We start from the raw sequence: 12,123 nt of genomic DNA, 5'->3' as shown, positions 1-12,123 counted from the left end.
CGACTTCTAACAAACATAAATATACTTAAAAGTTAAAAATTATATGAAATTGTGGTTCTTATTTGGACCGATATTGGGCTTAGGACTGTGGCTCAACTTATTTTTAACACAAGTATACCCGCAAGTGTACGGGGCTAATGTAGCAAATAGTAAGCAAAGAGTATCGTATCCACAGAAGACAATGAGTGTCAACCTAATTACCACGAACCAACCTCAACTACTATCTAGATGAATCGGAATTTTGGTTTTTCTAAATCTATTTAAAAGCAAGGTAAAAACAATTAAAAACAACTAGAGAACTAAAAGCAAATAAGAAAACGGATGTAGATCAAGGATGAGAAGGGTAGAATCCTACGGGATCGATAACAACTATCCTATGCTCAACTAACTTCCTAACTATGCCAACAAAGGGTCTCAAGGGTTATTAAGCTATCACTAAGGTAAAACTATATCTTTTCTCAAAGCATATAATTTGTAGATTGCTACCTAGAACCGAAGTCTCCTTCCTAGAACTAAGGCAACAACTCCTAATAGCTCCTAAGATACTTAGCTTCATTCAAAGGCTCAAATCTCTCGATTATATTGGCAAAGACGTCAATTTCTTCTCTTTCAAATTAAACTACTCACTTCTCAGTTCTTGTAGTAAAATCCACATGCATTTATAAGGTGATCAGTCAAATAAACGTATAAGCACAGAAGAAATCAAAATAACCACATGAGCCAAGGCATAGAAAAAGGAAATCAATTAAACATAAGAATCATTGTATCTCCCCCGTAGAACTCTACGAAGGATTTAGCTACTCATGTTCAACACAAAAGTCAAAGAAATATTCAAAAACATTGTTTGAACAAGAATAAAACTAAAAGTAGAAACTCCTAGAATTGGATTGGGCGGATTGGAGGCCTCGTCTTCAATCTTGCGATGAATACTCGTCCTCTGCTCGTTCTTCTCTTCTTCCTAGGTGAAAAAGTAGTATTTTTGGGGTAGGAGGCGTGTAAGTTGTGTTTGGAGGCGTTTCCTAGGCATATATATACCTAGGGTTGACTTTGGGCCCGAAATAAACTGTCGGACGAAGCTGGCGGGTCGCCAGGTTGGGTGTGCGTCGAAGCTGGCGAGTCGCCAGCTGCTTACGGCATTTTTCTCGTCTTTTGCTGGCGGGTCGCCAGCTATGTCACTGCTCTGCGCAGTCTTGGTAAAACGGCCATAACTTCTTCTACCGAACTCCGATTGAGACGTTTAAGATATCCACACGAAGCTCTTTCGAAGACGAAGAGAATGGTATGCATTACATGCGAATCGGACTTCAAAATCTCCAGATAAGCTGTCTCGAACATTGAGCAGCTGCACATCCACATATTTTGTACATTTTTCTACACATTCTTCACAAAATGGTCAAAATACCAACATAATAGAGAAGTAGCTATAACCATGTCTCAAAGTACACAATATATGATCAAAACCAAGTAAAACTACCCTCTAAAGTCATGTAAAATCCAAGTGAATCAGACTGTATTCGATTAGATTGAATTTTTGATGGATCTGGTATTGAATTGAAAAAAATGTATTAAAGCTCAATTTGATCAATGAACCCACATTTTTTGATGGATCGTACTGAACTAAGTAGGTATGACCCAGTTAATATTAGAGATCCCAAAATTAGAAAATAAAAGAATTGCTGAGGTAGAAGAAGTGCTAAGTAATTAAACGTAAAGAGAATATATATTTTTTTTAAAAATTTTATATGCTATATATATATATACTACTAGTATATAACTTCAGAAATTTAAAACTTTCATTAGTTGATACCAAATCTAAGAAGCAAGCAAATGGACTAATTAGCATCTTTTAGTATTATAGTTATAACTCTTTAATTTACTTAGTCGACAGTGCCGAATAGTAATAGTATAATTTTTCAATAAAGTCATAGAGTATTTGAATCCTTATCATCCTCTAGGATAAAGGTGCAGTGCAGACTTTGTTGCTTGAAATTAATTACTCATGTAACATACTTTTAATTTGGCAACAAGTTTTAGTACCTTACTCTTGGCATCTACTACAATATTTTATGGAGTAGTGTTATTTTAGAAATTGTATAACATATTTAATGCAGATTTATAATTTATCTCACTTGATGTTTAATCATCGTAATTTCGTAATCTTTAAATTTTTTATTTCCCATATGCGTACAGCTTTATAAATTTCATTAGTAGATACCAAATCTTCAGAAGCAAGCAAATGGACTAATTAACTTCTTTTGTTATTATATAAAACTTTACTTTTTAATGTTAACATTATAAGTATTATGGAATATTTCTTTCACTATAGAATAAAGGTGCATTCTTGAAATTAATTATTCATGTAACATACTTTTGAATTTGGAAACAAGTTTTAGTTCCTTACTTCTGGCATCTACTACAATCTTTTACTACTCCATATTATCAAGTTGTGATCAAAATATTCATATATATATTGGAAGTTGTTGCCATCTTCTCCTCACTCACATTCGATTGCATTCATCACTCAAGAGACAAAATATTCAAAGGCACTTCCACATTTCGTCGACTTCTCTTACCTTAGGTTGGTATTTTTGAGTTAATCTCTTTTTTTGTTCTAATTGAATATTCAGAGGCACTTCCTTCTCTAATTCTCTATTTTTGAAATGACAGTTGGCATGGAGGGTTATAGACATTTCAGTCATCCTCATCCATTGACTTCCTTGGTAGATGAGATGGAAGCGGATGTTTCTGATAACTTTCATTTTTGCAAAATTTGCGGATTGCCAATTCTATCCGCGCCATCATACACTTGCCCCTTTGTTGCTTGCGATTTTTTTCTGCACGAATCATGTGCGGGCAAAATCCAAGAAGAATTAATCCTTCCCAATCTTAAAGACCACACCCTTTCTCTCCAAGTAGGAAGTCCCAATTTCATCTACCAATGTGATGATTGCGACGTCAAAATGCATCCTTTGGATGCAGCAGCAGCAGCAGCAGCAGTGGATGGTGTTGAGATCAAAACCATACACAAGAGCCATCCACCTCACCCTCTCGTCGTTTTTTGTAGACAGATTTTGTCTCATTGCGATGCGTGTGGGGAGAGACATGATGGTTTCTTCTTCTCGTGCCAACAATGTAATTTTTGGATTCATCAAGACTGCACCATACTGCCTACCGCTCTCAATCTCCTCTCTATTCCTTGGCCTTTCCTCCTCGCACATTCTATTCGTACCAATTACGAGGAGATTGAGTGCGTTGTTTGCGACAAATCCTTGCTTCATACCCATAACGCCGTCTATTTATGTCCCCAAACCTTGAGAGTTTCTCATGTCAGATGTGCACTCGAGAAAATTCATTCCAGTAAGGATCATATACATATATATATGGATGTAATCAAATGCAAATTCTAAATATTGACCATTAGAAAATGTTAACAGATGACAAAATAACATCAACATAAATACTATATATTCATTCAGTCCGCTTCATATACTAATATCTATATATTCATTGCAGAAACAAGGCTAGAGTTGATCCAACTGCCAGATGACGAGTTTGACACATTTCCAAGTTTGGAGATTCGTACATACTCGCAGAGAAACCAGGCTGATATTATTGGTGATGATGAAGACAAGAAGCTTGCAATGGAGAATTTTCACGAGCATCCGTTGATCCTAGTTGGTGATGAGGCAGAGGATCACAGTTATAATCACAAAAAACTAGTGTGTGATATATGCATACAAACCATTACTATTCCATCTCCATTTTACAGATGCTCTCTACAAGGCGGCTGCTCTTTCCTCGCCCATAAAGTCTGTGCAGGCCTTTTCCCCATTATCAACTTTCAGATTCTAGATGACAGCATTGCATCAACGAAGGCAGAACCTTGTCCGTACCCGGACAAATGGTTCTTCAGTTCAATATTTCTCTGCGTTTTCTGCTGTCTTCCTAGCAATTCCCCTTGCTACTACTATCCTGAAGAAGAGTTAACTCCCTTGATGTTTGATCTGTCGTGCATGGCTGCTCCAAACATTATAAAGCACAGCTCACACAGCCAACACCTTCTCTTTCGCACCACCCGCACATTGCAGTTCTCCCTCATCAGTTGTTGTTCCCGCGGCTCCACAATTCATGACGTCTATAGGTGCACTATGTGCCATTTCCTCATTCATATAAGATGCGCCTTACTACCAAAAATGGTTCATTTTCGTAAATTTGATCAACATCCTCTGCATTTGATCACTACCAGTACTATTAATGGTAGTGATCACGACATCTGCGAGGTGTGTGAGGAAGATGTAGAGTGCAAGTATTGGTTCTACCACTGTGCTGAATGTGACTACTCTTTCCACGTAAACTGCATTCCCTCGCTTGGCTATTTGTCCAAAGTCAAGTTTGGAGGCAAATATAGTATGCCTTGTCACTCTCATCCTCTCACACTTAGAAGGATGCTTACTTATGGAAGAAATGAGAGGTGTGGGTATTGCAACCAAAAAATCCCCGGATTGGTAGATCAAGTGGCTTTCTTCTGCTCACAATGCGATTATTGGATTCATTTTTCTTGTGCAAGGGATTCATTCACATACTCTCAGAATTGTAAATCTTTGATTTTTGAGGAAATCGATGCACAGGAGTGGTATGATATGGCTGAAACTGAAGATTAATTGATAGGAATAGTATATATTGTAATTGTGGAAGAGATGAATGTACTGTGTAAAAGAAACTATAAGTGATGCTGGTGAGGTGTGTGTATTTAATGTATTGTCAATGTTTGAACACCATGTTTCTCTGTTTTTCGAATGACAGGTGATAGGCATTTCAGTCATCCTCATCCATTGACTTCCTTTGTAGATGATATGGAAGCGGACGATACTGATCAATCACATGTATTTTCGAATTGTATACGTATATGTATATGCCCTCTGTCCCTGAAAAGAAAAATTGGTAAAATAAGAAAGATAGAATGAAAAATTAATTAAAATATTGTTAGTGGAGAATTGGTCCCGCCTCATTAAAGATAAAAGAATTTCCAAGCTTAAAAATGTTCGTAATTTTTAGGGACGGACACAAAAAAAAGAAAATAATTCATACTTTTTAGGGACGGACACAAAAAAAAGAAAATAATTCATACTTTTTAGGGACGGAGGGAGTATAATGTAACTAGATGTCTTTAAATTGTGATGCTCTGTTCGTGATATATAATGCACACGGAATCAAAAAAATCTGGACCATCCATTTTTTTAATTTAATGGACTACATTTGATCTTAAATTAAGATTCTTAATTATGCATTTAAGGTGTGATTTCATCCTAATTTTGCATTAAAATTTTTTTACTTAGATCTAGTTTTGCATGGGTTGAAACCACTACCATATGTATACATATATATTCGAAGTTGTTGTCAATGTTTTAAGACTACCACTCTCTGTTTTGTTGAATCACAGGTGTGGAATAAGGATATGGAGGGTGATAGGCATTTCAGTCATCTTCATCCATTGATTTCCTTTCTAGAGACATGATGGTTTCTTCTTCTCATGCCAACAATGTAATTTCTGGATTCATCAAGACTGCACCATACTGCCTACTGCTATCACGCTCCCCTCGAATCCTGAACCTTATGTTCTCGCTTATTCTATTCGTGCCAGTATCCGAAGTGAGGAGTGCATAGTTTGCAACCAACCCTTGCTTCTTACCCATAACGCCATCTATATCTGCCCCCAAACCGTGCAGTTTTCTCATGTCAGATGTGGACTCGAGAAAATTCAATCAAGTACGTAAGGATTGTATATAACTCATCCACTCAACTTCATTACTTATACTAATAGCATCTAATATATATTCATTGTAGAAACTAGGCTAGAGTTGATCCAACTACCAGATGACGACTTGGACACATTTCCAAGTTTGGAGATCCGTTCACACTCGCAGAGAAACCAAGCACATAATATTGGTGATGAAGACAAGAAGCTTGCGATTGAGATTTTTCACAAGCATCCTTTGGTCCTAGTAGGTGATGAGGAAGATGACCACACTTACAAACTAGTGTGTGATATATGCACACAAACCATCACTATTCCATCTTCATTTTATAAATGCTCTCAACAAGGCGGCTGCTCTTTTCTTGCTCATAAAGTCTGTGCAGACCTCCCCATTATGAAGTTTGAGCTTCCAAATGATGAAGACAGCGAAGAATATAAGGCACGCCCTTGTCCGTACCTTGACAAATGGTACGTCAGTTCAATATTTTTCTGCATTTTCTGTTGTCTTCCTAGCAATGCAGCCTGCTACTACTTTTCAAGTCCCGTGATGGTTGATATATCATGCATGGTTGCCCCAATGATTATAAAGCACAACTCACATAGCCAACACCTTCTTCTTTGCACCATCCCCCGTTTGTGGCCCTCCTCCATCAGTTGTTGTTCCTGCCTCTCAGCCCTTTTTGATGTCTATAGGTGCATTACCTGTGATTTCTACATTCATATAAGATGCGCCTTACTACCAAAAAGGGTTCATTTTCATAAATTCGATCAACATCCTCTGCATTTGATCACTACGGGTACTAGTAATAGTACAAGTAGTGATCATGACATCTGTGAGGTGTGTGAGGAAGGTATAGAGTGCAAGTATTGGTTCTACCACTGTGCTAAATGTGACTACTCTTTCCACGTAAACTGCATTCCCTCGCTTGGATATTTGTCGAAAGTCAAGTTTGGAGGCAAAAGTAGCATGCCTTGTCACTCTCATCCTCTCACACTTACGCGGATGCTTACTTATGGAAGAAATGAGAGGTGTGGGTATTGCAACCAAATCATTCGAGGATTGGTAGATCAAGCGGCTTTCTCATGTTCACAATGCGATTATTGGATTCATTTTTCTTGTGCGAGGGATTCATTCACATCCTCTCACAATTGTACATCCATGGCTTTCGAGAAAATCGATACACAGAAGTGGTATCAGATTCTATTGTTATGGTCGATGAGATGAATTTACTGTGTTTAAGAAACTGTAAGTGGTGCTGGTGAGGTGTGTGTATTTAATGAATTACTTAATTATTTACAATATTTGAATTGCCTCTTTACTTTTTATGTATTTTGACGACAATATTATTTATTGTGAGTTGACTATATCCTTTTTTAATGCACTTCCTCAGTTTTCTTTCAGTCTATCTATTCTCTTTGATCTAGTTTTCTTTGAGTTAGATTAATTAGACTGCTTTTTTATGGATTGTTGATTGGACATACGAGATAAGTCATGGACAATCTAATAATTAGTCATTCTTCTGTTTATCTCTTTCTCATTATCCAAAAATACATGAAAAATTGATCTTGAATGCAATTTCTGAATAATTTTACCGTTTTGAGTAGTTTAATCGCAAATACTCTAAATTTGCATTGCCGGAAACACAAAACATGGATCCGATCTTTTTAATTGAATATACATTTTCACTTTCATTTGTATTCGTATATCCAAGGTTTTCAGTGAAATTAATTCACAATCGTTGTATAATATTTAAATAGTGAAGAATTTTATGAAGATGGATTTTATTGTGTTTAATGTTAAATGTGTATATTTAATGAATTAGGTATTACTAATCTCTTGTGCTTATTATATGTCTCATATTGACTTGACACGAATTTTAAAAAAATCAGTAGAATAAAAGTCCAAATTTTGATTTGCAAATGCTCATCTAATTATTGTTCTGTTTAAGGGGGGGGGTTAAGCCGTTGTGTTGTTTGCTCCATCTTAAAATTAGTGTGAATCGAATCAATTTCTTAGTAGTATTATAGAGTAATAAATCAATTTCTCAATAAGATCCATTGTTGGGAGTTATAACTAATGTAGCATTTCATCCTTTAGAAAAATAAGTATTTATTATTTATGTGCTTCTTTTTCTTAACTTTGTGAGCTCAGTCTGTGTGCATGAGATGAAGCACTGATATTGATCGGAACGGCATTGTCAACCGCGGTGGATGCTTCGCCAGCTCCTGAGACACCTCCTTCATATACGGCCGCAGCTTTGGATCACAACTGATGCATTTCAATGCTGTTTTCACCACTCCAACCACTTCCCTCGACAATCTTACATCTTCGTCTGGTGATGGTAGCCTCTTGTCCAAGAGTTGTTGCACCATCATGTTTTGAGCAAACTGTGTGGATCTTTTAATCATCGTCATGGAGGAAACGAAATCCCCCGGATGATCTCCAAACATGACTTCCAATGCCAACACTCCGAAGCCATACACATCACATTTCTCTGTAACCACCATTGTGAAGGCCAACTCTGCATACAACATAACATGTCATCATTATGAAAAAATTACTACTTGCAACTGTGTTATGGTATGCATACCTGGTGCAATATATCCCCGAGTTCCCACAAGTAGAGTCTGATTGGAAGCATCTGGATCCAACAATCTAGCTGTCCCAAAATCAGATAAACAACCTTCAAACTCTGAATCCAAGAGTATGTTGCTGCTCGATACATCTCTGTGTAGAATAGGGGGGCTGCAATCGTGATGCATGTAAGATAGGGCATTTGCAATTCCCTTCACGACATTTACCCTCTTCTTCCAGTTCAGCTCAACGGCTTCTTCTTCATCCTTCAACACACCAAAGAGGCTTCCTCTTTCCATGTAGTCGTAGATGAGAAACATGCTCCGTTGGTGCAGACAAAAACCAAAAAGCTTGACAATATGGCGATGGCGAATCTGAGAGAGAACCTTGGCTTCATTCCTAAAAGAGGTGTCGAAAGTAGGATTATCTCCTTCAAATCTGTGGAGCTTTTTAACCGCAACAACTCTTCCAATGGGCAGTAGTGCTCTGTAGACACTTCCATAGCCGCCAGTTCCAATGCAGTATCGGAAGTCAAAGTCTTGTGTTGCTGCAATGATGTCTTCATAGGCAATGTTGCCATCGAAGTTCCATATCTTGAATATGTCACCATGTCTTGGAACCAACACTCGATGTGATAAAGTTCCCTTCTGTAAAATTAGACAGTATAAATCACATAAATTATGTTAAGAGTCCCAATAATATGGAGTAATACACATAACACATACCACATATACTAGCATACATTAGATCATGATTCTGCAAAAAATCACAGCATTGTTCACGAAGAAGGAAAACACTAAGGAAACAGAGGAAAACAGAGGCATTTTAATATGGCTACTGAGCATCTGTAAATTTATTATAGAAGAAGAAGGTAGCTGTGAGTTCAATCTGAATGCATGAGATGTAGCACTGATACAGAGCGGAATGGCGTTGTCAACCGTGGTGGGTGCTTAGCGAGCTCCTGAGACACCTCCTTCATATACGGCCTCAGCTTTGGATCACAACTGATGCATTTCAATGCTGTTTTCACCACTCCAACCACTTCCCTCGACAATCTCACATCTTCGTCCGGAGATGATAGCCTCTTGTCCAAGAGTTGTTGCACCATCATGTTTTGAGCAAATTGCGTGGATCTCTTCATCATCATCATGGAGGAAATGAAATCTCCCGGATGATCTCCAAACATGACTTCCAATGCCAAAACTCCAAAGCTATATACATCACATTTTTCTGTGACCACCATTGTGAAGGCCAACTCTACCGCCAACAAACATTTCTTTGTCATGAAAACTACTATTACTTGAAAATATGTTATTATGCATACCTGGCGCAATATAGCCCCGAGTTCCTACAAGTAGAGTCTGATTAGACGAATCTGGATCGAACAATCTAGCTGTCCCAAAATCAGATAAACAACCTTCAAACTCTGAATCCAAGAGTATGTTGCTGCTCGATACGTTTCTGTGTAAAATAGGAGGGCTGCAATCGTGATGCATGTAAGATAGTGCATTGGCAATGCCCTTCACCACATTTACCCTCTTCTTCCAGGTCAGCTCTTCGTCATCATACTCCAACACGCTAAAGAGGCTTCCTCTTTCCATGTAGTCGTAGATGAGAAACATGCTGCGTTGGTGCAGACAAAATCCAAAAAGCTTGACAATATGGCGATGGCGAATCTGAGAGAGAACCTCGGCTTCATTCCTAAAAGAGGAGTCAAAGGTAGGATTATCTCCTTCAAATCTGTGAAGCTTTTTCACGGCAACAACTCTTCCAGAGGGCAGTAGAGCTCTGTAGACGCTTCCATATGCTCCAGTTCCAATGCAGTATCTCAAGTTAAAGTCTTGTGTTGCTTCAATGATGTCTTGATATGTGATGTTGCCATCGAAGTTCCAAATCTTGAATATGTCTCCATGTTTGGGATCAGGTGTAACTGATGCTACATTCTTTTCCCTTCTATTGGAGAATATGAAATAGATTCCACAAAAAATAGAAAAAACGAAGATTACATAATAAAAAATTTTCATGTTAATCTTGGATCCCTCTGAATCAGGAGGTTGTGATTTGGGATTGCCAATGAATGATTCTACTGGAAACTTACGCCCTACGTTGGGTGGAATTGAGCCCACTAAATCATTGTAGGACAAATTGATTCCATTTAAACATGAAATAGATTCAGGGACTTCACCATATATTAAGTTCCAAGAGAGATCGATATTGAGAAATTGTGCATTAGCAACATATCCAAACTGTGGAGGTATCTGTTCTTTGTTTGAGTTCCTACTTAGATTTATCATTTTGATAGAAGGAAGCATGTGTATTCCTGCTTCGAAAGCACCTTCCAATCTATTGCCATCCAAATTCAAGATTTCCAATCTTGTTAATTGGCTCATAGCTGCAGGCAGAGAGCCATTGATGTCATTGAAGTTCAAATCAAGAGCTATCAAATGGAGGAGGTACCCTATTCCAGAAGGAATGGAACCGGAAATGCTATTAGAAGAAATGAGAAGCACCTCTAAGTTAGTGAGATTTGATAGTGAAAGAGGCAGCTCACTCCAAAGTGAATTGTATGACAAGTCGAGATGAGTTAGTTTGGATAAACTTCCTATGTTATGTGGAATGACACCATGAATGCCACGGTCACGAGAAATGTCAAGAACCTCTAAGTTAGTGAGATTTGCCAGTGAAAGAGGCAGATCACTTCGGAGTCGATTGTATGACAAATAGAGATGAGTAATTTTGGATAAGCTTCCTATGTCAGGTGGAATGACACCATGAATGTTAGGGTTAAGAGAAATGTCAAGCACCTGTAACTCACTCAGATTTTTCAATGAAAGAGGCAGCTCACTTTCGAGATAATTATTCGAGAAATTGAGATAAGATAGGTTGGAGAGGTAACCTATGTGTGTTGGGATAACTCCATAGAGTCCACGTGAGGTTAGATGAATGCGAGTGAGAGATGTGAAAACTAGCGGATCCAAATAGCCAACATCGTGACATTTCCAAGATTCATCATCGCATCCTACATCAGTTTGCAGGTTTATCTGTGCAACGCGGCCATGATCGTCACAGGTAATGCCTTCCCAGTGGCAGTGATGAGCTGTGGAGTTGATATAAGGCCACTTGAAATCCATCAACGCCTTCTTTTCTCTGTTCGAATCTGAAACATTAGATGCAACTACATTATTGATCAATAATATGCAGATGCTCACAATGATCATTGCATTAGCAACAATCACAACACACATCACTTATATTGTCTGGTTTTTATATGTATGATTCTTTTTCGTAATAATCTACTCATGCCTCTAATGGAGTATAACTTTTTATATAACTTGCAAGCATCATATTTTATCATTACTTGGTAATTATTGACACCACACATTTAATTATTTGTGAAAATCATAAAATTCAAAGTCTTCCAGGTCAATACCTGGATTATTCAATGAATACAACAAAAATTCCTAAACTTTACTTTTCCATTGTATTGCATTACGTGGAGGTGTTTTTTTCTTTTTTTCTTTTTAATTAATTGTAGCTTTTTCTAAGGACTAATTTAGTCACTGTCGATGATGATACTTGTAGCAAAAACATAATCCATCACGTATATAGTATACTTTGTATAATATAGTATTTTTACCTCTGACACAGACGGTGGTGAAGCCAGGATCTTTATGCTGGGGGGCAAGTCACGATTAATAGTTAAAGGGTTTATAGATGTAGGTGATATCGGAAGCTCGAAATAATCAATATTTTAAATTTATACGTAAGTGATAATGGATGGAAACGAATTTTT

The 12,123-nt window shown here is 37.6% G+C and overlaps 2 protein-coding genes across 2 annotated transcripts; one reads left to right on the top strand and one right to left on the bottom strand.

The window, feature by feature from the left end:
* Positions 1-2,695: 2,695 nt before the first annotated feature.
* Positions 2,696-4,778, top strand: LOC125217159. The gene is made up of 2 exons (XM_048118995.1): positions 2,696-3,357; positions 3,514-4,778. Exons 1-2 carry the CDS (start codon positions 2,730-2,732, stop codon positions 4,659-4,661), a joined length of 1,776 nt encoding a protein of 591 aa, XP_047974952.1. The 5' UTR covers positions 2,696-2,729; the 3' UTR covers positions 4,662-4,778.
* A 3,125-nt stretch (positions 4,779-7,903) lies between these two features.
* On the bottom strand, positions 7,904-11,627 carry LOC125209989 (MDIS1-interacting receptor like kinase 2-like). The gene is made up of 5 exons (XM_048109569.1): positions 9,655-11,627; positions 9,227-9,587; positions 9,056-9,126; positions 8,347-8,994; positions 7,904-8,277 (listed from the first exon to the last, which is right to left on the bottom strand). The coding sequence occupies exons 1-5, from the start codon at positions 11,573-11,575 to the stop codon at positions 7,904-7,906; spliced, it is 3,375 nt and encodes a 1,124-aa protein (XP_047965526.1). The 5' UTR covers positions 11,576-11,627.
* Between the last annotated feature and the right edge of the window lie 496 nt (positions 11,628-12,123).

Source organism: Salvia hispanica, chromosome 3 (genome assembly GCF_023119035.1).
Source record: "Salvia hispanica cultivar TCC Black 2014 chromosome 3, UniMelb_Shisp_WGS_1.0, whole genome shotgun sequence".
Classification (NCBI taxonomy): domain Eukaryota; kingdom Viridiplantae; phylum Streptophyta; class Magnoliopsida; order Lamiales; family Lamiaceae; genus Salvia; species Salvia hispanica.
Note: the sequence above shows the minus strand (reverse complement) of the source record. Positions and strands in the feature narration are given on the sequence as shown.

Bases quoted from the DNA above. Each gene is read 5' to 3' on its own strand.
- LOC125217159 (XM_048118995.1), top strand. From the start codon at position 2,730: ATGGAAGCGGATGTTTCTGATAACTTTCATTTTTGCAAAATTTGCGGA. The intron at 3,358-3,513 runs GTAAGGATCATA...TATTCATTGCAG, and splicing joins ACTCGAGAAAATTCATTCCA to AAACAAGGCTAGAGTTGATC.
- LOC125209989 (XM_048109569.1), bottom strand. From the start codon at position 11,575: ATGTGTGTTGTGATTGTTGCTAATGCAATGATCATTGTGAGCATCTGC. The intron at 9,588-9,654 runs GTATGCATAATA...TGTTGGCGGTAG, and splicing joins TCGGGGCTATATTGCGCCAG to AGTTGGCCTTCACAATGGTG. The intron at 8,278-8,346 runs GTATGCATACCA...TGTTGTATGCAG, and splicing joins TCGGGGATATATTGCACCAG to AGTTGGCCTTCACAATGGTG.